Source organism: Felis catus, chromosome C2 (genome assembly GCF_018350175.1).
Source record: "Felis catus isolate Fca126 chromosome C2, F.catus_Fca126_mat1.0, whole genome shotgun sequence".
Classification (NCBI taxonomy): domain Eukaryota; kingdom Metazoa; phylum Chordata; class Mammalia; order Carnivora; family Felidae; genus Felis; species Felis catus.
The window spans coordinates 83,754,742-83,782,088 of NC_058376.1; the positions used below are offsets into that span (position 1 = coordinate 83,754,742).

At 38.8% G+C, this 27,347-nt stretch overlaps 1 protein-coding gene across 2 annotated transcripts in view; it reads left to right on the forward strand.

The window, feature by feature from the left end:
• MCF2L2 (MCF.2 cell line derived transforming sequence-like 2) overlaps positions 1–27,347 on the forward strand; it is a 270,244-nt gene that overhangs the window by 97,516 nt on the left and 145,381 nt on the right. For both annotated transcript variants that reach the window (XM_045037208.1, XM_023260362.2), the window contains exons 6-7: positions 15,587–15,703; positions 19,903–20,052. In XM_045037208.1, coding sequence (XP_044893143.1) covers positions 15,587–15,703; positions 19,903–20,052 — 267 coding nt within the window. The remainder of the gene's footprint in view (positions 1–15,586; positions 15,704–19,902; positions 20,053–27,347) is intronic.

The window sequence follows — 27,347 nt, forward strand, 5'->3', positions numbered from 1 at the left end:
TTGGCTGTTGTCGATAGTGCTATAAACATTGGGGTACGTGTGTCCCTTCAGAACAGCACACCTGTATCCCTTGGATAAATACCTAGTAGTGCAATTGCTGGGTTGTAGTTTTAAAGATCTCTCAGTCACTCAAACTATAGGCACATTTAGTAGGGCATTTACAATTTTTTTAAATTTATTTTTTTTAATATATATATTTTAACGTTTATTTATTTTGAGACAGGGAGAGACAGCATGAACGGGGGAGGGTCAGAGAGAGAGGGAGACACAGAATCTGAAGCAAGCTCCAGGCTCTGAGCTCTCAGCACAGAGCCTGACGCAAGGCTGGAACTCACAGACCGTGAGATCATGACCTGAGCCGAAGTCAGCTGCTTAACCGACTGAACCACCCAGGCGCCCTAAAATTTTTTAAAATTTATTTTGAGAGAGAGAGAGAGAGAGCGAACACACGCGAGTGGGGGAGGGACAGAGAGAAGGGGAAACACAGAATCTGAAGTAGGCTCCAGGCTCTGAGCTGTCAGCACAGAGCCCAACATGGGGCTCAAACTCAGGAACTGTGAGATCATGACCTGAGCTGAAGTCAGACGCTTAACTGACTGAGCCACCCAAGTGGGTAAAGTTGGTACACCCACAGGAGGAAATGAGAAGGAAATGAGATGGGGGTCACTGCATGCCATGGAGAGTCACAGGGGAAGCACCAGGTTTTGGTCAGGAGGCAGAAGCAGGAAGAAGCTAGGCCAGAGACTTTATTGGGGTTTCCACAGGAAAAACAGGGCAGGGTAGGGTAAATAACTTAGGATTGGCTAGTTTGAATACTTCCAGTGGGTTTGGGGGCTAGGGGCAGTCTCTAGTCTTTTGATACTTGGTTCTGGGATAATTTAGGACAGGTGAAATATTGGCTTGGTGTGTGAAGGTTAGATAAGGAAGTAGTTGGGGATATGGGCTTTGGATCAGTTGGTTTGCATACAAAACACTTCCTCCCTCTGAGTCCTTTTTTATTTCTAAGAATGGGCTAGCCCTGGGAGAGACTTTCTCTCTCCATTCCAAAAATGCCAGAGCATTGAGAATGCAGAAAATAAGAAAATATAGTTAATGTAATTGGCCCTGTGATGAAATGATGCCAAATAGACAAACGCAGTAGCTAAGAGAACAGAGAAAAACTACTTTACATGCTCAGTGTTTTTAAAAATTTTTATTTTATTTTTAAAAATTCTAGTATAATTAACATACAGTACTATATTAGTTTCAGGTGTACAATATAATAACTGAGCAATTCTGTACATTTCTTAGTGCTCATTATGATAAGTGTACTCTTAATTCTCCTTTTCTATTTTACCTACCCCTCTACCCACCTCCCCTCTGGAAATCGCCAGTTTGTTCTCTGTATTTAAGAGTCTGGTTTTTGTCTGTCTTTTTTTCCTTTGTTTTGTTTCTTAAATTCCACATACGAGTAAAATCATATGGTATTTTCTTTCTCTGACTGACTTATTTCACTTAGCATTACACCCTTTAAGTCCATCCATGCTGTTGCAAATGGCAAGATTTCATTGTTTTTATGGCTGAGTACTATTCCATTGTGTGTGTGTGTATATATGTATATATATACCACTTCTTCTTATCTGTTTATTTATCATTGGACACTTGGGTGGCTTTCATAATTTGGCTATTATAAATAATGCTGCAATAAACATAGGAGTGTGTATATCTTTTCAAATTAGTGTTTTCGTATACTTTGGGTAAATACTCAGCAGTCGAATTACTAGGTCACATGGTAACTATTTTTAATTTATTGAGGAACCTCCATACTGTTTTCCACAGTGGCTGCACCAGTTTGCATTCCCACCAACAGAGCACAAGGGTTCCTTTTTCTCCACATCCTCACTAATACTTGTTTCTTATGTTTTTGATTTTAGCCATTGTGACAGGTGTGAGGTGATATCTCATTGTGGTTTTGATTTACATCTCTCTGATTAGTGATGTTGGGCATCTTTTCATGTGTCTGTTTGCCATCTGTATGTCTTCTTTGAAGGAATGTCTGTTCATGTCTTTTGAGTATTTTTTAATTGGATTATTTGGATTTTTTTGGTGTTACGTAAATTCTTTATGTGTTTTGGGTATTAACTCCTTACTGGATATGTCATTTGCAAATATCTTCTCCCATTCAGTATTTTAATTTTGTTGATAGTTTCCTTTGTTGTGCAAAAGTTTTTTTGAGACAGTCCCAATAGTTTAATTTTGCTTTTGTTTCCCTTGCCTCAGGAGACATATCTAGAAAAACGTTTCTGTGGTTGATGTGAAAGAAATTATTGCCTATGTTTTCTGTTAGGAATTTTATGGGTTCAGGTCTCACATTTAGGTCTTTGATCCATTTTTGAGTTTAGTTTTGTGTATCGTGTAAGACAGTGGACCAGTTTCATTTTTTTGCATGTAGCTGTCCAGTTTTCCCGTACTATTTGTTGAAGAGACTTTTTCTCCCATTCTTTATTCTTGCCTCCTTTGTGATAGATTAATTGACTATATAATTGTGGTTTTATTTTTGAACTCTACTTTGTTCTGTTGACCTATGCATCTGTTTTTGTGCCAATACCATAGTGTTTGATTACTACAGCTTTGTAGTAAATCTGTGACTGTGATACCTCTAGCTTTGTTCTTTATCAAGATTGTTTTGACTATCTGGGGTCATTTGTGGTTCCATCCAAATTTTAGGATTATTTGTTATAGTTCTGTGAAAAATGTTACTGGTATTTTGATATGGACCTGTTAATAATATTGGTTCTTCCAATCCATGAACATGGAATATCTTTCCATTTGTGTCATCTTTAATTTCTTTCATCAATGGTTTATAGTTTTCAGAATACAGGTCTTTCACCTCCTTGGTTAAGTTTATTCCCAGGTATTTTATTATTTTTGGTACAATTATAAATGGGATTGTTTTACCAATTTTTCTTTCTGCTACTTCATTATTAGTGTGTAGAAATGCAACAGATTTTTGTATATTGATTTTGCATCTTGTGACAATATTGAATTCATTTATTATTTCTAGTGGTTTTTTGGTGGTAACTTCAGGGTTTTCTCTATATAGTATCATGTCATCTGTAAATAGTGAAAGTTTTACTTTTTCCTTACCAATTTGGATGCCATTTATTTCCTTTTCTTGTCTGATTGCTGTGGCTAGGACTTCTAGTACTATGCTGAATAAAAGTGGTGAGACTGGACATCTTTCTCTTGTTCCTGATGTTAGAGAAAAGCTGTCAGTTTTTCCCCACTAAGTATGATGTTAGCTGTGGATGTTTCATAAATGACCTTTATTATGTTGAGGTATGTTCCCTCTAAACCCACTTTGTTAAGAGTTTTTATCATGAATGTGTGTTGTATGTTGTCAAATGCTTTTTCTGCATCTGTTGAAGTGATCATAGGGTTTTTATCTTTTCTCTTATTAATGTGATGTATCACATTGCTTGATTTGGGAATATTGAACCACTCTTGCATCCCCAGAATAAATCCCACTTGATTGTAGGTGAATAACCTTTTATTTTATTTTATTTTATTTATTTATTTTTCAACGTTTATTTATTTTTGGGACAGAGAGAGACAGAGCATGAACGGGGGAGGGGCAGAGAGAGAGGGAGACACAGAATCGGAAACAGGCTCCAGGCTCTGAGCTGTCAGCCCAGAGCCTGACACAGGGCTCCAACTCACAGACCGCGAGATCGTGACCTGGCTGAAGTCGGACGCTTAACCGACTGCGCCACCCAGGTACCCCTGAATAACCTTATAAAATGTAATGTTGGATTCAGTTTACTAATATTTTGTTGAGGATTTTTGAATCTATGTTCATCAGGAGTATTGGTTTGTAGAGTATTGGTTGGTAATATCTTTATCTGGTTTTGGTATCAGGGTAATGGTGGTCTCATAGAATGAATTTGTAGGCTTTCTTTCTTCTTCTGTCTTTTGGAATAGTTTGAGAAGAATCAGTATTACCTCTTCTTTACACGTTTGGTAGAATTCACCTGTGAAGCCATCTGGTCCTGGGCTTTTCTTTGTTGGTTTAAAAAAAATTTTTTTTTAATGTTTATTTATTTTTGAGAGGGGGGAGGGGCAGAGAGAGAGACGAAGACACAGAATCAGAAGCAGACTCTAGGCTCTGAGCCGTCAGCACAGAACCCAATGCAGGGCTTGAATTCATGAGCTGTGAGATCATGACCTGAGCTGAAGTTGGGTGTTTAACCAACTGAGCCACCCAGATGCCCTGGGATTTTTTTTTAAATTGCTATTCAATTCATTGTTAGTAATTGGTCTATTCGAAATTTCTATTTCTTCCTGATTCAATTTTGGAAGGTTATATGTTTCTAGGAATTTATCTGTTTTTTTTTCTAGGTTGTTCAATTTTTTGGCATATATTTTTTTAAATAAATTCTTATAATATTTTGTTATTTCTGTGGTGTTAGTTGCTATTTCTCCTCCTTCATTTCTTTTCTTTTAATGTTTATTTATTTATTTTGAGAGAGAGAGTGTGCATGAGCAGGGGAGGGGCAGAGAGAGAATCCCAAGCTGGCCCCATGCCATCAGTGCAGAGCCTGATGCAGGGCTTGAACACAGGAACTGCAAGATCATGAACTGAGCTGAAACCAGGAGTCAGACACTTAACCGACTGAGCCACCCAGGTGCCCCTCTCCTCCTTCATTTCTAATTTTATTTATTTATTTGAGTCTTCTCTATCTCTTTCTTTGACTAGCCTGGGTAAAAGGGTTTTTTTTTTTAATGTTTATTTCTCTTCATGCAATATGGGACTTAAAGTCATAATCCCATTATCAAGAGTCACATGTTCTTCCAACTGAGCCAGCCAGGTGCCCCAAGTCTGGCTAAAAGTTTAACAATTTTGATTATTTTTTTCAAAGAACCACTCCTCATTTCATTTATTGTTCTGTTCTGTTGTTGTTGTTGTTGTTGTTGTTGTTTGTCTCCATTTCATTTATTTCTGCTCTCATCATTATTTCCTTTCTTCTACTGACTTTGTCCTTTTTCCAACTCCTTTAGTGTAAGGTTTATTTGAGACTTTTCTTGTTTCTTGAGGTATTACTATAATTTCTTTCTTGGAACAGCTTTTCTGCATCCCAAAGATTTGGACTGTTATAGTTTCATTTCTGTTTGTCCCCATGTATTCATGTATTTTTTGATTTCTTCTTTGGCTCCTTGGTTGGCCTATCCATTGTTCAGTAGCAGTTTATTTAGCCTGCATGTATTTGTGTTCTTTCCAAATTTTTTCTTGTGATTGATTTCTAGTTTCATACCATTATGGTCAGAAAAGATACATGATACGATTTCAGTCTTTTTGAATTTATTGAGATTTATTTTGTGGCTAACATGTGATCTATTCTGGAGAATGTTCCTTATGCATTTGAAAAGAATGTATTCTGCTGTTTTGGGATGGAATATTTTGAATGTATCTGGTCCAATGTGTCATTCGAAGCCACTGTTTCCTTGTTGCTTTTTGTCTGAATGATCTATCCACTGATCTAGGTGGGGTGTTGAAATTCCCTGTTATTATTGTATTACTATCGATTTTTTCCTTTATGTCTGCTAATAGTTGCTGTATGTACTTAGGTGCTTTCATGTTGGGTGCCTAAATATTTACAATGTTATATCATCTTATTGGATTGTACCCTTTATCATTATGTCCTTCTTTGTCTCTTGTTACAGTCTGTTTTAAAGTTTATTTTGCCTGATATAATTATTGGTACCCCAGCTTTCTTTTCACTTCCATTTGCATGGTAATTGTTTTTCCATCCCTCATTTTCAATCTGTCTATGATTTTAGTTCTGAAATGAGTCTCCTATAGGCAGCATTTAGATAAGTTTTGCTTTTTTATCCATTCAGTCAACCTATGTCTTTTGATTGGAGCTTTAGTCCATTTATATTCAAAGTAATAGTTAATAGATACATACTTATTGCCATTTTGCTGTGTGGTTTACAGTTGTTTTTGTAGTTCTTCTCTATTCCTTTCTTCTTTAATTGCTCTCTTCCCTTGTGGTTTGATGGCTTTCTTTATTGATATGCTTGGATTCCTTCCTATTTATTTTTTGTGTGTCTATTACAGGTTTGTGTGTGTGTGTGTGTGTGTGTGTGTGTGATTGTGGTTACCATTAGGTTCATAGATAACATCTTATGCATAGAGCAGTCTATATGAAGTTGTTGGTCACTTAAGTTTGAACCCATTCTAAAAGCACTACATTTTTACTCCCCCACCTTTCACATTTTATGTAAAAATTGTTATAATTTACATCCTTCTATTTTGTGAATGCCTTGACTGATTTCTGTAGATATTATTGATTTTACTGCTTTTTTGTTTTAACCTCCATACTGGTTTTATAAGTGATTCATCTACTACTTTTGTTTGCATTTACTTGTGAAATATTTTCCCTTCATAATTTTCTTACTCCTAATTATGGCCTTTTCCTTCCACTCAAAGAATTTCCTTTAATGTTTCTTATAAGACTGGGTTAGTGGTGATGAATTCCTTTAACTTTTGTTTTTCTGGGAAACTCTTATTATCTTTTCTTATGTTCTGAATGGTACTCTTGCTGGATAGAGTATTCTTAGTTGTAGATTTTTTTCCTTCATTACTTTGAATATATCATGCCATTGCCTTATGGCCTGCTTTTCTGCTGAAAAACAAGCTGATAGTCTTATGGAGTTTCCCCTTGTATATAAGTGTTTTCTTTACTCTTTCTGCCTTGAAAATTCTTTGTCACTACTTTTTGCCATTTTAATTAATATATGTCTTGGTGTAGACCTCTTTGGGTTGATTTTTGTTGGGGGCTCTCCGTGCCTCTTAGATCTGGGTTTTTGTTTCCTTCCTCAGATTTAGGGAGTTTTCAGCTATTATTTCTTCAAATAAATTTTCTGCCTCCTTCTCTCTCTTTTCTCCTTCTGGGATCCATATAATGCTAATATTATTATGCTTAATGATGTCACTAAGTTTCCTTAAGCTATTCTCAGCTTTTATTATTCTTTTTCCTTTTTGCTATTGAGCTTGGTTGCTTTCTATTGCTCTGTGTTCCAGATCATTCATCTGTTCTTTTGCCTTCTCTGATTTGCTATTGATAACCTCTAGTATATTAAAATTTTTTTAATGTTTATTTATTTTTGAGAGAGAGAGAGAGAGAGAGAGAGAGAGAGAGAGAGAGAGAGAAAGAATGAGCAGGGTAAGGGCAGAGAGATGGAGACACAGAATCTGAATCAGGCTCCAGACTCTGAGCTGTCAGGACAGAGCCTGATGCAGAGCTCAAATTCACGAGCTGTGAGATCATGACCTGAGCTGAAGTCAGATGCTTAACTGACTGAGCCACCCAGGCGCCCCTCCTCTAGTGTGTTTTTAATTTTAGTTATTTAGTTCTTCATCTCTGATTGGTTCTTTTTTTATTTTTATTTTTTAAGTGTATTTATTTATTTTGAGACAGAGACAGAGAGAGTGAGTGGGGAGGGGCAGAGAGAGAGGGAGAGAGAGACAATCTTGACATGGGGCTTGAATCCACAAACCTGAGATCATGACCTGAACTGAAACCAAGAGTCGGACGCTTAACCGACTGAGCCATCCAGGATCTTCTCTGGTTGGTTCTTATTGATATTTTCTATCTCTTTGTTAAGTATATCAGTGAGATCCTCCACTCTTTTCTCAAGTACAGTTAGTATTTTTATGACCATTACTTTGAATTTCTTATTAGGCATATTATTTATCTCTGTTTCATTTAACTCTTTTGATGTGGTTTTGTCCCTTTCTTTCATTTGGGACATAATCCTATCTCTTTATTTTATCTAACTCCCTGGGTGTGTTTCTATGTGTTAGGAAAGTCAGCTAAGTTTCTTGCTTCTGAAGTAGTAGCCTTATGAAGAGGTCCTGTGAGAGCCCCTGAGAGGGTGGTTGGTGGGTGGGGCTGTCAAACCAGATATCTGCCCCCAGTCCCATCTGCTGGGACTGTAGTCACACTAATATGTGTAGCTATCTTCCCCTCTCCCCAGGGCAGGAGTCACTTTGGTGTGGCACTGGTCCCTGCTAGGGGCTGCTTGCAGGATGTGTCATGGCAGGAGCCATTTTGGAGGGATGTTGTGGAGTGAGGTAGGTTGGATTAGGTGGATCTGCAGGAGAATGCAGGAGTGGCATGTGTGGTATTAGCAAGCTATGGAGGAGTATTTGAGTTGGTTCCCATAGGTGTCTGGCTATCTTGGCTGGGGTAGGGGTTGGGGAGATGGCGCCCACCAGGTCTTTTGTCTAGGAAAAGTCACCTATAGATCTTTCCCCCTCCAGTGCAGGGAAATTACTAAATAAATCTCCTTCCCATATACCCCAGTTGCTTTTCTGTACTGTATCTCAGCTGGGTTGTTGGTTTGATGGCTCTTTAAAGGGTTGGGACTCTGTTTCCTTTTGCCCTCTGTGTCTCCCGGAGCCAAGCCTGCTAATTTTTAAAGTACCTGGAATTAACCCTTACTGATTGTACAAAGTCACAAAGTTAAGCCCCATTGTTTTTCAAAGCCAAATATTATAGGACTTTTCTTCCCAGTTCAGGTCCTCTATGCTTGGGGTGCCTGGTATGGGGTCTGGTCCTCTCTCTTCTCCATGCTTATGGTGTTGCTGCTGATTGTGGTTGACTCCCCTGGGAAATTTGGTTCCCAGTTGCATCTCTGCCCCTCCTACCTCCTTCTGTGTGGCCTCCTCTCTATTAACTGTGGAAGGTCCATTCTGACAGTCTTTGGGTTTTCTGTGCTAGGTACACTGATGTGGCATTTATCTAGGTGTGTCTGTGGGACAAGGTGAGCTTAGAATCTTCCTACTCCACCATTTTTTCAGAAGTTCTCTTGCCCATTTTTTAAAAAAAATTTCTTTCCAGGATTTTATTTAAATCCAAGTTAATTAACATATAGTGTAGTATTTGTTTCAAAAGTAGAATTTAGTGATTCATCACTTACATATAACACCAAGTGCTCATCACAAGTGCCCTCCTTACTGCCAATCACTCATTTAGTCCATTCTCTCAACCCACCTCCCCTCCAGCAACCATCAGTTTGTTCTCTATAGTTGGGAGTCTCTTATGGTTTTCCTCTTTCTCTGTTTTTTTATTTTTATTTTATTTTATTTTGTTTTTTTGTTTTGTTTTGTTTTATTTTATTTTATTTACATCCAAGTTACTTAACATGTAGTGCAATAATGATTTCAAGAGTAGAATCCAGGGGCGCCTGGGTGGTTCAGTTGGTTGAGGGCTGGACTTTAGTTCAGGTCATGGTCTCATGGTTCATGAATTTGAGCCCTGTGTTGGCCTCCTTGCTGACAGCTCAGAGCGTGGAGCCTGCTTTGGATTCTGCATCTCCCTCTCTCTCTGCCCTTCCCCAGCTCACACTCTGTCTCTCTCTCAAAAATAAAAAAAATTTAAAAAAAGAGTAGAATCTAGTGATTCATCCCCTATGTATAACACCCAGTGCTCATTCCATCAAGTGTCTTCCTTAATGCCCCTTACCCATTTAGCCCATCCCCCCACCCACAACCCCTCCAACAACTCTCAGTTTGTTCTCTACATTTAAGAGTCTCCTCTGTTTTGTCTCCCTTCCTGCTTTTATATTATTTTTGCTTTCCTTCCCTTATGTTCATCTGTTTTGTATCTTAAATTTCACATCTGAGTGAAGTGGTTAACTCCCCTGGGAAGTTTGGTTCCCAGTTGCATCTCTGCCCCTCCTAGCTCCTTCTGTGTGGCCTCCTCTCTATTAACTGTGGAAAGTCTATTCTGACAGTCTTTGGGTTTTCTGTGTCAGGTACACTGATGTTATTACCTAGGTGTGTCTGTGGGATGAGGTGAGCTCAGAATCTTCCTACTCCACCATTTTGTCAGAAGTCCTCTTGCCCATTTTTTAAAAACTTTTCTTTCCAGGATTTGTGAAGTAATGTGATATTTGTCTTTCTCTGACTGACTAATTTTACTTAGCATAATACCCTCTAGTTCCACCCAAGTTGTTGCAAGTGGCAAGATTTCATTCTTTATGATTGCAAGTAATACTCCATTGTGTGTGGGTATATATATATATATATATATATATATATATATATATACACACACACACATACATATACCACATCTTCCTTATCCATTAATCTGTTCATGGACATTTGGGCTCTTTCCATACTTTGGAGATTGTCAATAGCAGTGCTATAAACATTGGGGTGCATGTGTCCCTTCAAAATAGCACACCTGTATCCCTTGGGTAAATACCTAGTAGTGCAATTGCTAGGTCGTAGGGTAGTACTAGTTTTAATTTTTTAAGGAACCTCCATACTGTTTTCCAAAGTGGCTGCACCAGTTTGCATTCCCACCAGCAGTGCAAGAGACATCTTCTCTCTCTGCATCCTTGCTAACATCTGTTGTTGCCTGAGTTGTTAATGTTAGCCATTTTGACAAGTGTTAAGTGGTATCTCATTGGGGTTTTGATTTGTATTTCCCTGATAATGAGTGACGTTGAGCATCATTTCATGTGTCTGTTGGCCATCTGGATGTCTTCTTCAGAGAAGTGTCTGTTCATGTCTTTAGCCCAATTCTTCACTGGATTATTTGCTTTTTGGGTGTTGAGTTTGATAATATCTTCATAGATTTTGGATACTAACCCTTTATCTGATATGTCATATGCAAATATCTTCTTCCATTTCGTTGGTTGCCTTTTAGTTTTGCTGATTGTTCCCTTCACTGTGCAGAAGCTTTTTATTTTGATGAGGTTCCAATAGTTCATGTTTGCTTTTGTTTCCCTTGCCTCTGGAGATGTGTTGAGTAAGAAGTTGCGATGGCTGAGGTCAAAGAGGTTTTTTGCCTGCTTTCTCCTTGAGGATTTTGATGGCTTCCTGTCTTACATTGAGGTCTTTCATCCATTTTGAGTTTATTTTTGTGTCTGGTGTAAGAAAGTGGTCCAGGTTCATTTTTCTGCATGTTGCTGTCCAGTTTTCCCAGCACCACTTGCTGAAGAGACTGTCTTTATTCCATTGGCTATTCTTTCCTGCTTTGTCAAAGACTAGTTGGCCATATGTTTGTGGGTCCATTTCTGGGTTCTCTATTCTGTTCCGTTGATCCGAGTGTCTGTTTTTGTGCCAGTACCATACTGTCTTGATGATTACAGCTTTGTAATACATCTTGAAGTCCAGGATTGTGATACTTCCAGCTTTTTCTTTTTCATGATTGCTTTGACTATTCAGGGTCTTTTGTGGTTCTGTACAAATTTCAGGACTGTTTGTTCTAGCTCGGTGAAGAATGCTGGTGTTATTTTGATAGGGATTGCATTGAATATGTAGATTGCTTTGGATAGTATCGATTTTAAACAATTTTAACATTTTAACAATATTTGTTCTTCCAATCCATGAGCATGGAGTATTTTCCCATTTTTTTGTTTCTTCTTTGATTTCTTTCATAAGCTTTCTACAGTTTTCAGTGTATAGATTTTTCACCTCTTTGGTTAGGTTTATTCCTAGGTATTTTATGGTTTTTGGGACAATTGTAAATGGGATCAGTTTCTTGATTTCTCTTTCTATTGCTTCGTTATTGGTGTATAGAAATGCAACTGATTTCTGTGCATTGATTTTATATCCTGCAACTTTGCTGAATTCATGGATCAGTTCTAGCAGTTTTTGGGTGGAATCTTTTGGGTTTTCCATATAGAGTATCATGTCATCTGCAGAGAGTGAAAGTTTGACCTCCTCCTTGTCGATTTGGATGCATTTTATTCCTTAGTGTTGTCTGACTGCTGAGGCTAGGACTTACAATAGTATGGTGAATAGTAATTCTCTTGCCCATTTTTAATTGTATTTTTTTATTGTTGAGTTTCAAGAGTTCTTTATATTTTGTGGATATGAATACATTGTCAGATATGTGATTTGCAAATATTTTCTCCTAGTTTGTGGGTTGTCTTTTTCATTCTCCTGACAGTGTCTTTTGCAGAGCAAATGCTTTTAATTTGGACGAAGTCCAGTTTATCAATTTTTCTTTTATATGTTATGTTTTTGGTGTTGTATCTCAGGACTCTTTACCTAACCCAAAAATTTTCTCCTGATTTTTCTCTTATGTTTTCTTCTCCAAGTTTTATGTTTTACATTCAAATCTCTGATGCTTTTTGAGTTAATTTTTTGTATGAGATGCGAACTAAGGTTCCTTTTTTTTTTTTTTTTTTTTTTTTTGTATATGGACATCTAGTTGTCTTAACACTATTTGTTGAAAATGGAATTATTTCTCCATGGAATTGACTTTGCACCTCTGTTAAAAGTCAGGTTAGTGTGGGGCGCCTGGGTGGCGCAGTCGGTTAAGCGTCCGACTTCAGCCAGGTCACGATCTCGCGGTCCGGGAGTTCGAGCCCCGCGTCAGGCTCTGGGCTGATGGCTCAGAGCCTGGAGCCTGTTTCCGATTCTGTGTCTCCCTCTCTCTCTGCCCCTCCCCCGTTCATGCTCTGTCTCTCTCTGTCCTATAAATAAATAAACGTTGAAAAAAAAAATTAAAAAAAAAAAAAGTCAGGTTAGTGTTTCCCAAAGTTCAGAGATGATTGGGGGTGGGGTGTGACTTTAAAGGATAGCACAAGGGAGACTTTTGTAATGATAAAATGGTTATGTATCTTGATTGTGCTGGTGGTTATGCAAATCTACAGATGTGAGACAATGATATAGAGCTAAACATACACATTACACCAATATCAATATGGTTTTGTACTATAATTATGTAAGATGCAGCCATAGAGGGGAGAGACTGAGTGAAAGGTACATGAGACCTCTCTGTACTGTCTTTGCAAATTCCTGTGAACCCATAATTATTTAATTATCTCATAATTACTATAACTACTATAATTACTTCAAAATAAAGAGTTAAAAAATCACTTGACCATATTTGTGTGAGTCTAGTTCAGAATTCTCTAGTCTATCCCACTGATCTATTTGGCTGCCCTTTGCCATTAACACATTCTTTATTACTGCAGTTTGTAAGTCTTGAAACTTTATTCATTTTCAAAATGGTTTTATCACTTATCAAAATGGTATTTTGCACTTCTGTATAGATTTTAGAATTAGCTTGTCAATTTCTACAGCAAGTCTGCTGTAATTTTGATTGGGATTGCTTTCAATTTACAGATCAATATTTAGCAGTACTGAATCCTCTAATATCTTTCTTTCATTTCTAATTTTCACTTTTAGCTGTCAGTTTAAAATTTCTCTTGGTCCTCTGTAGCTAAAGGTGACATGGCAGAGTCCTAGCAAGCATGGAACACATGCCTCCCTCTCCTGTTCAGTTATGTGGAACAGAAAATGTGCAGCCTAGCAGGATCTGTTAAAACTCCAGGCTATGTGGCAAAGTTATTTCTGCCTAATACAACGTTCCATATTGGTATTAAAAAAAATCCAAGTATTACCGTAGCAGTTGTCTCAAGAAGCAAAATATATTGGCAATTTCTTGTTTTGTGTCCTATAATTTCTAATTTTAGAAAGATATTTTTGCAACTCCTAAAAGTGGTTTACAAGTTTTAAGAAGGAAAGGCATAGATGGATTTAGGTTCCCCCCCCCCAACTTTTCCTCATTTTATAAATGTAATTTTTAAAATTCCCGAGCTCCTGGGTGCTTGGCTGGCTCTGTTGGTGGAGCATGCAACTCTTGATATTGGGGTTGTGGGTTTGGGCCACATTGGGCGTAGAGCTTACTTTAAAAAAACATATAAATAAATAAATAAATAAATAAATAAATAAATAAATAGGTAAAATTCCCAAACTCATTTTCAGAAGAAAAGGAGAAAGGCAGGGTAACAGTGATATGTAGTAACCAAGTCCTACTAAACATGAGTGCCTTGAGGCAGGGCCTGTTGTGCTGTGTTCTCCTTCAGAGCCTGGCAGTTATTAGAAGTTCAATACATATTTGTTGAATGAGTAAATCACTTTTATTTTCACCTATAGGCTTTGGGCCCTAACATATTTTTTTTTAGTTCTGAAGTGGATTTAGCATTTGACTAATACTATATAATAATAGAAGAAACACTATATCCTTTTTTAAAAGATTTTATTTTTAAGTAATCTCTACACCCAACATGGGGCTCAAACTCACAATCCAGAGATCAAGAGTCACATGCTCCATCAACGGAGCCAGCCAGGTGCCCCTGGAAGCCTATATTCTTATGTCCTCTGACCAAGTTTTCAAAATATTAAACAAGGAGTGAAGAAATAGAAGGTCATTAAGTTAAAAGCTTAAAGGGGGACATATTTTAGAAATAGGAGTGAGGAGTCCTTGTTTCTCTTTAGGAGTGAGCAGGGGGTCCCTGAAACAGAGAGCCAGGATGATGTTCTGGTCAGAGCCACTGTAGTGGAGTAAAAAAGGACAACTTGGAATGAGTCAGCTTCCTCTAGGTGTGTGGGCATTTGTTCATCAGCATGGGTTTGTTCATCAGCCACATTGTTAATTTATAAAAACCCACTCCCTATTACATCCAAATCTCCACCATACTGGATACATTGGGGGCACATTAACATTCTTCACGGGAGGCATCAGTGTAGTAAATCTTTTTAATGCATACTTCTCAATAGGTCCTGTATTCTAATTTTATTTTGATATTCACCAGCCTACCCCTTATTGGGCTTCTCATTGCAGAATTTTAGGTCTCAATACAGCACTTGATTTTGTGGCTGAAGAGTAGGCTTTAGCCTGGGAACTTTTGACAAAACTTCACCTAGAGTAAGACCCGACTTCTAAGTAACTTAAAACTGAGTCCCCTGAACCAAGTCACCATTTTGTCACAGATTGTACAACCCTTTGGTATTCCTCACCTAAAGGGGATTAAATATAAAGGGGCTATAAAATGTTTCTCTGCTGCTACTAGGAATTTATACAAAGGATGCAGGAGTGCTAATTCATGGGGGCACATGTAACCCAATGTTTATAGCCCCCCTATCAACAATAGCCAAAGTATGGAAAAAGCCCATAAATGTCCATCAACTGACGAATGGATAAAGAAGACATGGTTTATAAATACAATGGAATATTACTCAGCAATCAAAAAGAATGAAATCTTGCCATTTGCAACAATGTGGATGGAACTGGAGAGTATTATGCTAAGTGAAATAAGGCAGTCAGAGAAAGACAGATACCATATGTTTTCACTCAAATGTGGAATTTGAGAAACTTAAAAGAAGACCATGAGGGAAGGGAAGGGAAAAAAATAGTTACAGAGAGGAGGCAAACAATAAGAGACTCTTAACTATAGAGAACAAACTGAGGGTTGATGGGGGGAGGCGGTGGGGAAGGGAAAATGGGTGATGGGCATTGAGAAGGGCACTCATTGGGATGAGCCCTGGGTGTTGTATGTAAGTGGTGAATCACGGGAATCTACTCCCAAAGCCAGGAGCACACTGTATATACTGTATGTTAGCTAACTTGAGAGTAAATTATATTTAAAAAAATGTTTCTCTGCTATTTGTATTAACTCTTTGTGTATTAAATTCCTGGTCAGGCAAAGTTCAAGTACTGTTTAAATAACAACAGAATCTAGATGAGCTACTGTTTAATTATCTGTGAGGAATATATTAATTTTTCCCCTATAGATCATTATGTTAAACTCTGTCTCTGACCTTCATGGCTACATTGACAAAAGCCAACTGACAGAAGACTTAGGGGGAACTTTGGAATATCGCCATAGTCAGTGGATAAATCATCGAACTGTAAGTACCAACTTATGTGCCCTTTTTATTGTTTTTCCTTATTTTCCAGTAGGCAAGGCAGTTGGAGTTGGGCATTCATTGCCCATGACTATCTAAGATACAGAAGGTTGGTTTTTCTAAGCCACAGGTAGGGGAGAAATGGGGCGGAAGGGAAAAGGCTGGGCTTGTCCTGCTGACTACCTTCACCTCACTTCATCGTCTGGCATGGGGGATTGGGGGAACTTGATTTAGAATGCACCTGGGGAGAATGCAAAATACGAGCACCATGCTAAAGCGGAGAAGTTAATTTGCTTGGTCAGGGATGGGTCTCAGACATTAGTGTTCCACACAACTCCCCAGATGATTCTAATGTGTAGACAGATCAAAATCCACCAAGTCAGAAGGAGCTGTATTTGACTATTGTCACAATTATTTACTGTCTGACTTTGGGTCAGTTATTAAACCTCTTTCAGCTTGTTTTCTCCCCTGTTAAAATGGAACTAACAGTGGTTTTCAGCTGGGGGCGATCTGAGACTTTTTTTGTAGTCATAACTTGGGAGGAAGTGTATTACTGGCATCTAATGGGTAGGAGCCAGGTATGCCGTGAAACCTCTTATAATGCATGAGACAGCCTCCAACAAAGAATTGTCCAGCCCAAATGTCAATAGTGCCAATGATGAGAAACCTCAGACTGCCTGAAAGTTTAACATGAGACCAGGTGATGTAATGTGTGTGAAAGCACCTGACGTAGTATTTTACTTGTCACTCTACTCACTCATAGCAAGGGTTATCATGCTAAACTAGAAGGGTCAGTCATGTCAAGAACAAAGTGGGATTGAAACTCAAATAATAAGTGTTTCTGTATAAATTCCCCTTTCCCCACTCTTCTAGCCCTAGCCCCTTGAAAAGACTGGGTTTTCTGAGCCAAGTCAGAAGCTTCCTTCACCACCCCAGTGACAACTGGCAGTGTCAGCCCACCTCTCTGTGTATCTGGTCACTTTGGAAACATGTTGCCCAATATTTAACCAATGAACACCTGAACTACATTTAATTTGGAAGGAGAATTCACTCTCCTTTAGAGTGTAAAGCTTTGTGATTTTTTTAAAGGAAATTTTAAGAACTAAACAAAAATAGATTTCTAGCAACACATTATATATGCAACATTTATTGCATTTCTAGCAACGCATTTATTTCAAAGCTATGGATTCTGATCCTTCCCTCACTTCTTTGTATGCCATGTAATTTTAAGGAAGACATGACCCTTCCCAAAACCTAAAGAACCTGGGCAAGAACCCTTTAAATTTCTCATGAGTTTTACCACAGTAACTGTGGCTCCTAGAGAATCTCAGGAATTAAAAAAAGGAATGGTGACATTCTTCACAAACATATTATTCTAAATAGGTCTAAATATAAAAGATACGGAGGGAAGCTTATGTAGAATATCACACACAAATAAATGTGATCAGGGTCATCTTATGTTGCAATTTCATTAAACCATATGAAAAGTGAAACTGGAGTGCTTCTAGGCTTCATTTCTTCACTTCCTAGGACTTTATTACATTACTTTAGTAATCAAAAGAAGTTAGTGTCCCACCCAGCCTTACTGCCTAGCTAGCTCTCCCTTTTCCTCTGATTTCTCTACCAATTCTTTGTTTTATTATGTTCTTCATATTTTTTCCAAGTTGCCTCAGATCTTTTCTGATATAACAAAAGTTTGCAGCAAATAAAGAAAAAACACAAATGCCCCTTGATGTCAAAGACTAGAATACTTCTCTACGAACTTAGAGAGGTAAAGAAGACTGAACCATGAACATAGATTATTTAAAGACATAGCATGAGCAGACATGTGCACACACTTTCCCACCCCAAGCCCAGTGCATGTGTTAAATATATTATGGTGAACTTTAAAAAATACAGATCTTTTTTGGGGGAACAGTGTACTTTCTGGTTGTCGGATCATTGAGACTCATTAGAACTGAAAAGAACCTTAAAGATCATTTATTTCAATTACCTTATTTTATAGGTTAAGGAAACTGACCTTCCAAGTAAAGAAGTGACTTATCCAAGGTTATACAGTTGAGTAGTGGTAGAGCCAAGACGAAGGCTAAGCTCTTTTTCATCACCCCATCAGTGTCAGGTCCTTTGTACCATTTCCAAGGTGATTGTTTGCTAATCAGATACCTGGAATCAAGTTAATTTGTTAACAGACTCTCCATAGGAAACGCCTGGATTTCCTCTATTTCCTGTATTTTCCTCTATTTCATCTGCAGGCCTGGCACCTGACTCTCAGGGTTGTTACTGTTATTATTATTACATTTGCAAGGTACTGTACTGTGCCCAAGTCCTTTCACATTTGCTATTCCTTTGATCCTCAAAAAAACCCCTGCAAAAACAGAGCAACCATTATTCCCATTTTTCGGATGAGGACACTAGGACTCAGAGTAATACCTGGCTTACTTAAGATCACACAGTTAGAGATCAGAATCTGAACTCTAATTCAAGTCTGAAACTCTGAAAGCCAAGATTTTTTGGTTGGTTTAATTTTAAATCTAGTTTTGTGAAATCTAGTTTTTATTGCTAAGGGGTGGTGTAGCATATAGTGCTTAAGATGGCTGGCTCTGGGTTCAATTCCAGTTCTGCCACTAATTTTTTATATGACTTTGGGGAAGTTACTTAACCTGAATTCACCTTAGTTTCCTTGTCTATAGATTGTGGTGATAATAGTAACCTATTTGAGATGCATTACAAGAGGTAGTGCATATAAAGCAAAATATTTAATATATTTTCTTATAAGTCTTCTGATAAATTGGATTTTTATATGTTATTCATTATAGGCTATTGGTGAATGACGTTGAGAGAGTATCTTACACAGATATTAGGTTATGTAAAAGTAATAATACTTTGATGTGCTTGAAAGATTTTCATAAAAGTTAGTGGTTGTCTGAATTTCCAGGCCAAAAGAACTATGATGTTCAAGATTGCAACTGTATAAATACTTGTGCTAATAGGGGAGATTCCACCAACAACAATAGGGGAGACTCATTACAGATAAGGAAACTGACCTTCAAAGTAAAGAAGTGACTTATTCAAGGTTATACAGTTGATGGTGGGTGCCTGGTTGGCTCTGGTAGAACATGCGACTTTAGATCTCAGGGTCATGAGTTCGACCCCCACATTGGGTGTAGAGCTTACCTAAAAAAATGGTTAAAGGACAAAGACTTCAGTTTCAGACAGTAGGCGGGGGTGTGCTATGCTCCGGAAGCCTTATAGCTCCAGCCTCAGCTCTGGCCTCTGGTGCAGAAAAGGGCCACCTCATGTCTGGCACATTCTTTATGATGAGCATCTGGGTTTTCAGAAATGTTCTCTGATGATATAAGATCAGAAGTAATTTTTTCCCAAGTGGAAATTAGGTTAGACCTCTTTGCTACTATCAGTTATCCATCTAGCAGCTGTTTATGGGCCATCTATTATGTGACAGGCATAGTACCATTTGCTGGGGTAACAGAGATGAATTGCGCTTGCCCTTCAAGGGCAAAGTTGTCTCAGGAGCAGAGGGAAGTGGGCATAGTAGAACCCATCTGGCTGAGTAGAATGATTTGTGGGATTCTTAAAAGCCACTTACTTTCAACTAAATCTGCTGATGATCAGCATCACTTTTTCTAGGTTAGGCCACATATTTACTGCTAAACTGTACTGAGTAAAATGCAGATATCTCACCTGGGATATGAGGTGTGAAGTTACTCATCAGTTAGTAGGTATTCATTTAATGGCAGAGTAGTGTCCTTAGTGAAAGGTCAATTTTTATAAAGAAGTGACAGGCAGAGGTCCCCAACGCCTTATCACATGTGATAAAAGTAACTCTCTGAAAGGTCACTAGCGACTTACCTAATCACTACATCCATCTTCTCCCTTGGGGTCAAACTTGCTTCCCAAACTTAGTGACCTTAGTTGAATCCTGCCTTCTTTCCTTCCTTACTGCCCAAGCAATACTACCTTGGGCAATTCACTTGACCTGTTGGAGCTTCAGTTTCCTCTTCTATAAAATGGAGATAAAATACCTTCCATTCTGGATTGTTGAGATGATAGACAAATGTATAGCACCAAGTACAATGCATGGCCCGTTGCAGGTACTCAGGAAATGGCAGCTAGTTGTACTGTCCTATTCAGAGAGAATATTGGTGAATGTTAAGCTGTCCTCATTGTTATGTCTGACCTTCCAGGCCATTGAAAACTTTGCCGTGACATTGAAGACCACTGCCCAGATGCTCCAGATGTTTGGGGCCTGCCTAGCCACAACAGAGCTGCCCAGGGGCGTGCTGTCCACTGAAGACCTCCTCATGTCCCACACAGGGCAGCGGGACAAGCTGCAGGTGAGTGGCCAGTGGCCTTGGAGAGAGCCAGGAGCAGAATTAAAAGTGAAGTCCTCTTCTTCCCCCTTTTCTGGTGACTTGGCAGCAGTTGATCATCTTAAATCTTCTAGATAGGCAGTATGTAAAGAGGAAAACCTCTAGAGACTGGTCCATGAATGTAAAAGGATTGTAATTAAGACCTGTGAGAAGCAGCCCTGTAAAGGGAAACTCATTCCACCATGTGAGACAGGTGTGTGAACCTCCTTTCAAGTGCAGCACCCCTATGATCTGTTTGGGACAGAGCAAGATATGATGGATATGACTGCAGTGAATGAAAGAGGGGTGGCAATTGTCTTTTGAGGCATAAGCTTTCCTGAGCCTATTGTGAGGTTTTGGGGCAAACTAATAACTAATAACTTTGGGGCAAACTATTGCTTCACTTTCTCAGGGATGTATCTTTTTATTTGGGGAGTAATTTGAGAAAGAAGACATGGAAGGTGCTCTGAACTGGGTTTAAGGAGAAGCACCTATTAACTATTCATAAAATCATGTCAGAGCCTGCTAAGAATGGAGGCTGGTAGATTCTTTCAGGTCATGCAGTAAAGGGAGGTGTCTTCCTGGGGCTTATAGGAAGGGTTTCAGCTCTTTTCTACTTCCAGAAGCATAAATGGACCAAACCCATCATTTCACCAGAAGACCAGAACACCATTGGGCAGCAAACTGGGGATCAGAAGGTCAATGCATCTTAACATTACATGTATTCTTGCTGCATGGAGCTTGAGAAGAGCTGACCTCTTTTATTTGTGGCCCAAAATTTACAAAAACGCTTTGCTAGGTGGTTGATTTGCTCATTTAGCCAGCATTATTGACCACCTACCACCACACGTAGGCAAAACAAACCAAAAAAGTGCAAACTTAAGGAACACATAGTTGAGTTAGGGGAGTCTCAGGGTCTAGCGGTTAAGGCAAATTAATTCTTCCATGTGTCAGGGAGCACTATTAAATTCTCTTTGGAAGGAGCTGGATATCCAAAAAAGAGTTCAAAATATACTTTCCACATTACTCTGAATAATTAAAAGATCTGGTTTGAAACTGTGAAAACCTGAAAACTTTCTAGAACTTTTCCCTGGAAATGTCTCTGATGACCTTGACAACCGCACACAACCTAGCACACCCTTCCTGTTCCCGTGTGTGCTTTTTACACCTGGATGGAAACTTAGGGCACATCTTCAGAGCACGTGCAGGCAGGTGTCCCAGGCTCTTTTGCATATTGGATCCTTCTCCGAGGAGAGCTTCTACTTCCTAAGTAAGGGTGACTTTGACAGGCTATGAGCTGTCTCTCAGTTTACAAACAGTATGCTGGCACTCACCCTGCTGTCACTAGGACCTTGTCTGTGCAAAGAGGAAATTCACTGAAATTCTATGGACTTCTACGGACGTTCCCAGAAGCGTGTCCCTGAACTCTTTCTGTAGCCTGAATGCTGACAGTAAAAAAAATTAAATACCCCAAATGATTAAGGAGGTTTTCTCTTCATGGGAATGAAAACTCCTTAAGCCCTTTGGACCGTGTGACAACTGGATATCCACGTGAAAAAGAAGGAAATTGGATGCTTACCTCACCTTGTCCACAAAAATTAACTCAAAATTGGTCAGGGAACTAAATATAAGTTCCAAAATTATAAAACTCTTAGGAGAAAATATAGATGTAATTTTTTATTTTTTTTATTTATTTTTTTATATTTATTTATTTATTTATTTTATTTTTAATTTTTTTATATATGAAATTTATTGACAAATTGGTTTCCATACAACACCCAGTGCTCATCCCAAAAGGTGCCCTCCTCAATACCCATCACCCACCCTCTCCTCCCTCCCACCCCCCATCAACCCTCAGTTTGTTCTCAGTTTTTAACAGTCTCTTATGCTTTGGCTCTCTCCCACTCTAACCTCTTTTTTTTTTTTTTCTTCCCCTCCCCCATGGGTTCCTGTTAAGTTTCTCAGGATCCACATAAGAGTGAAACCATATGGTATCTGTCTTTCTCTGTATGGCTTATTTCACTTAGCATCACACTCTCCAGTTCCATCCATGTTGCTACAAAAGGCCATATTTCATTTTTTCTCATTGCCACGTAGTATTCCATTGTGTATATAAACCACAATTTCTTTATCCATTCATCAGTTGGTGGATATTTAGGCTCTTTCCATAATTTGGCTATTGTTGAGAGTGCTGCTATGAACATTGGGGTACAAGTGGCCCTATGCATCAGTACTCCTGTATCCCTTGGGTAAATTCCTAGCAGTGCTATTGCTGGGTCATAGGGTAGGTCTATTTTTAATTTTCTGAGGAACCTCCACACTGCTTTCCAGAGCGGCTGCACCAATTTGCATTCCCACCAACAGTGCAAGAGGGTTCCCGTTTCTCCACATCCTCTCCAGCATCTATAGTCTCCTGATTTGTTCATTTTGGCCACTCTGACTGGTGTGAGGTGATATCTGAGTGTGGTTTTGATTTGTATTTCCCTGATGAGGAGCGACGTTGAGCATCTTTTCATGTGCCTGTTGGCCATCTGGATGTCTTCTTTAGAGAAGTGTCTATTCATGTTTTCTGCCCATTTCTTCACTGGGTTATTTGTTTTTCGGGTGTGGAGTTTGGTGAGCTCTTTATAGATTTTGGATACTAGCCCTTTGTCCGATATGTCATTTGTGAATATCTTTTCCCATTCTGTTGGTTGCCTTTTAGTTTTGTTGGTTGTTTCCTTTGCTGTGCAGAAGCTTTTTATCTTCATAAGGTCCCAGTAATTCACTTTTGCTTTTAATTCCCTTGCCTTTGGGGATGTGTCGAGTAAGAGATTGCTACGGCTGAGGTCAGAGAGGTCTTTTCCTGCTTTCTCCTCTAAGGTTTTGATGGTTTCCTGTCTCACATTTAGGTCCTTTATCCATTTGGAGTTTATTTTTGTGAATGGTGTGAGAAAGTGGTCTAGTTTCAACCTTCTGCATGTTGCTGTCCAGTTCTCCCAGCATCATTTGTTAAAGAGACTGTCTTTTTTCCATCAGATGTTCTTTCCTGCTTTGTCAAAGATGAGTTGGCCATACGTTTGTGGGTCTAGTTCTGGGGTTTCTATTCTATTCCATTGGTCTATGTGTCTGTTTTTGTGCCAATACCATGCTGTCTTGATGATGACAGCTTTGTAGTAGAGGCTAAAGTCTGGGATTGTGATGCCTCCTGCTTTGGTCTTCTTCTTCAAAATTTCTTTGGCTATTCGGGGCCTTTTGTGGTTCCATATGAATTTTAGGATTGCTTGTTCTAGTTTCGAGAAGAATGCTGGTGCAATTTTGATTGGGATTGCATTGAATGTGTAGATAGCTTTGGGTAGTATTGACATTTTGACAATATTTATTTTTCCAATCCATGAGCAGGGAATGTCTTTCCATTTCTTTAAATCTTCTTCAATTTCCTTCATAAGCTTTCTATAGTTTTCAGCATACAGATCCTTTACATCTTTGGTTAGATTTATTCCTAGGTATTTTATGCTTCTTGGTGCAATTGTGAATGGGATCAGTTTCTTTATTTGTCTTTCTGTTGCTTCATTGTTAGTGTATAAGAATGCAACTGATTTCTGTACATTGATTTTGTATCCTGCAACTTTGCTGAATTCCTGTATCAGTTCTAGCAGACTTTTGGTGGAGTCTATCGGATTTTCCATGTATAATATCATGTCATCTGCAAAAAGCGAAAGCTTGACTTCATCTTTGCCAATTTTGATGCCTTTGATTTCCTTTTGTTGTCTGATTGCTGATGCTAGAACTTCCAGCACTATGTTAAACAACAGCGGTGAGAGTGGGCATCCCTGTCGTGTTCCTGATCTCAGGGAAAAAGCTCTCAGTTTTTCCCCGTTGAGGATGATGTTAGCTGTGGGGTTTTCATAAATGGCTTTTATGATCTTTAAGTATGTTCCTTCTATCCCGTAGATGTAATTTTTTATGACCTTACATTAGGCGATGGTTTCTTAGATACCACACCAAAAGCACAAATACCTAAAGAAAATAAATAAAGTAGACATCTCCAAAATTAAGAACTTTTGTGCTTCAAAGGACACTATCAAAAAGGTGAAAAGACAACCCGCAGAATGGGAAAAAATATCTACAAATCATGTATCTGATGAGAGTCTAATATCCAGAATATATAAACAACTCTTGGAGTACCTGGGTGGCTCAGTTGGTTGAGCACCTGACTGGCTCAGGTTGTGATCTCACAGTTCTTGAGTTCCAGCTCCGCATGGGGTTTGCTGCTGTCAGCAGGGAGCCTGCTTTGGATCCTCTGTCCTCTTCTTTCTCTGCCCCTCCCCCACTTGCTCTTTCTCTCTCTCTCTCAAAAATAAATAAAACATTTTTTAAAAAATTAAAAAAATAAACAACTCTTACAACTCAACCTTTATAAAAAGACAAATAACCCAATTAAAAAATGGGCAAAGTAGGGGTGCCTGGGTGACTCAGTTGGTTAAGGGTCCGACTTCAACTCAGGTGGCTCAGGTCATGATTTTATGGTTGGTGAGTTCAAGCCCTGTGTCAGGCTCTGTGCTGACAGCTCAGAACCTGGAGCCTGCTTTGGATTCTGTGTCTTCCTCTTTCTCTGCCCCTCCCCTGTGTGAGCTCTGTCTCTCTCTCTCAAAAATAAATAAGCTTTAAAAAAATGGGCAAAGGATTAGAACAGGCATTAGACAGATAAATGGTTATTAAGCACATGAAGACATGCGCAACGTCATATATTGTTAGGGAAATGCAAATCAAAACTGCAGTGATATACCCACTAGAGTGGCACTAATTAAAAAGGTGGGCCATAATAAGTGTTGATGAGGATGTGAGGGAATTGGAACCCTCATACATTGCTTGTGGGAATGGAAACTGTCTGGTAGGTCCTCAAAAAGTTAAACATAAAGTTACCATATGACCCAGAAATTCTACTTCTACATATGTACATAAGAGATTTGAAAACATGTTTTATATAAAAAGTTACACATAAATGTTCATAGCAGCATAACACCCCAAAAGTGGAAGCAACCCACGTGTCAATAAGCTGATGAGGGGATAAAAAAATGTGGTATATCCATACAATGGAATGTTACTCAGCCATAGAAAGGAAGTACCGATACATGCTTTAATATGTATGAATTTTGAAATAATTACACAGAGTGAAAGAAGCAGACACAAAAAGCAACATATTGTACAATTCTACCTATATGAAATGTCCAGAATAGGTAAATATGGAGAGAAAGGTAGATTAGTGGTTTCCAGGGTCTGGAAAGAGGGAGAAATGGAGAGTGATTGATAATAGGAATGGGGTTTCTTTTTGAGGGTGACAAAAATGTTCTGGGAGGAAAACATGGACTTGTATGCATTGAAAGGGTGAGTTTTACGGGTGCCAGGATGGCTCAGCGGTTGGGCATCTGACTCTTGACTTTGGCTCGGGTCATGATCTCACAGTTCAGAAGATCAAGCCTGGCTTCAGGCTCTCCGCTGATGGTGCAGAGCCTGCTTGGGATTCTCTTTTTCTGCCCCTCCCCTGCTCGCGTGCGCGCGCATGCTCTCTCTCTCAAAATAAATAAATAAAACTTAAAAGAAGGTGAGTTTTATGGTACTATACGAATAATATCTCGATTTTTTAAAAAAGAAAAAGATCTGGGGCGCCTGGCTGGCTCAGTTGATTAAGCGTCCAACTTCGGCTCAGGTCGTGATCTCACTGTTTGTGGGTTCAAGCCCTGTGTCATGCTCCGTGCTGACAGCTTGGAGCCTGGAGCCTGCTTCGGATTCTGTGTTTCATTCTCTCTTTGCCGCTCCCCAACTTGTGCTCTGTCTCTCAAAAATAAATAAATGTAAAAAAGAAATTAAAAAAAAAAGAAACAAAGAAAGAAAAATATCTTTAGGCCTAAAATAATAATAAAATAACCATGAACCCTATACAGGTACGTGCTTTTCATACTGTTTATGATAGCCCTACAGACATTCTTTCTTAGCAAAACAGCTCTTCCTGTTGTCTAATTCCATGTTGGTTTTGGAAGCAGTTCACAGAGGCAGGCAGTCTTCCTTCTGAGTCCCAAAGGAGGTGATTCTCACCTCTTTGAAGGTCTTATTTTGGGGCAGAAACCCCAGGGCCTTGGCCTTATACTCTCAGATACTTAAGTCAACTGACACACTTTACCATGTGTCCAGGTAAATAGGGTAAGACTCTCGTATTTTGTTGTTGTTGTTGTTGTTAAAATAAGAAATCCAACAGGGCCGTAGTCCTTTTTCTCATCATGCAGGAGGAAAGTGCCAGTGGTCCTTTGATTATGTGATAGAGCACTCTTCTACAAATATGAATACTGTTTAGCATTTAGTATTTGTTCCATTCAGAATTTATCCAATTGTGTATTCAGAGATGACAATTCTATCAGCATTTCCAGGGTTACAAATAATCAAGAAGATAATCAGAGTAATAAGTGATTTTTTGTAGGCCCTAAAAATAATTTACAGTCTTAGGAGTTTTTAAAGACCCCTTTGTTCAAATTCTACTTGCAGAGAACATGTTAAAAATGCATAGGCACAGAGGTCTTGATTTTGCAAAGGAAGATGAAATTGCTATTCTTATGAATGTTTTCAGTGTTAATGCCTTAACAAATCAGGGTTTTGAACTAATTTTATACCACAAGAAGGTATCTCTCAGTATCTGCTGAAGAAAGGGGATATATCATCTCTTTTACGGACTTCTTTTTTCTCAATTATGAAGACTTGCATTTTAAAGGCCACATTCTAGAATTCATTATTCAGCATTATAAAAAAACCCAGCATGGTAGAGCTAACGTGTAGTGGCAGAAATGGGGTAATAAAAGCTAAGTAAGGAGTCTAAAGTATTAGTCATTCATATAATCTCTGGGCTCTGATTCATCCTTTAACTTCCTCCCCCACCTCCACCCCCAGCCCATGACACAGCCAAACACAGCACCTGGCATGAATAGTAGTGCTTTTAAATGTATTTTGACAGACTGACTGACTGAATGAATGTCTACATTTAGGCTTACCCTTGTCATAGGAAAGAATTCTCCCCAGAAAATTTAAATTCCTTTGAGCCTGAAGCAATCTGCTTGCCCTATTAAGTGGGTCTTTTGAACCAACTGCTTGTTTCCATAATAGTGGAATTGTAATGATAAGTACACACTGGGACAGCCATACCAGTTGTTAAATATTTATGTTCCACAAGTGCCCAACTTTACCTCTCTGGCCCATTTCCTAGGACCCATGAGACCTCCTCATGTTTCTGGCATCAAAAGGGGTTAACACGT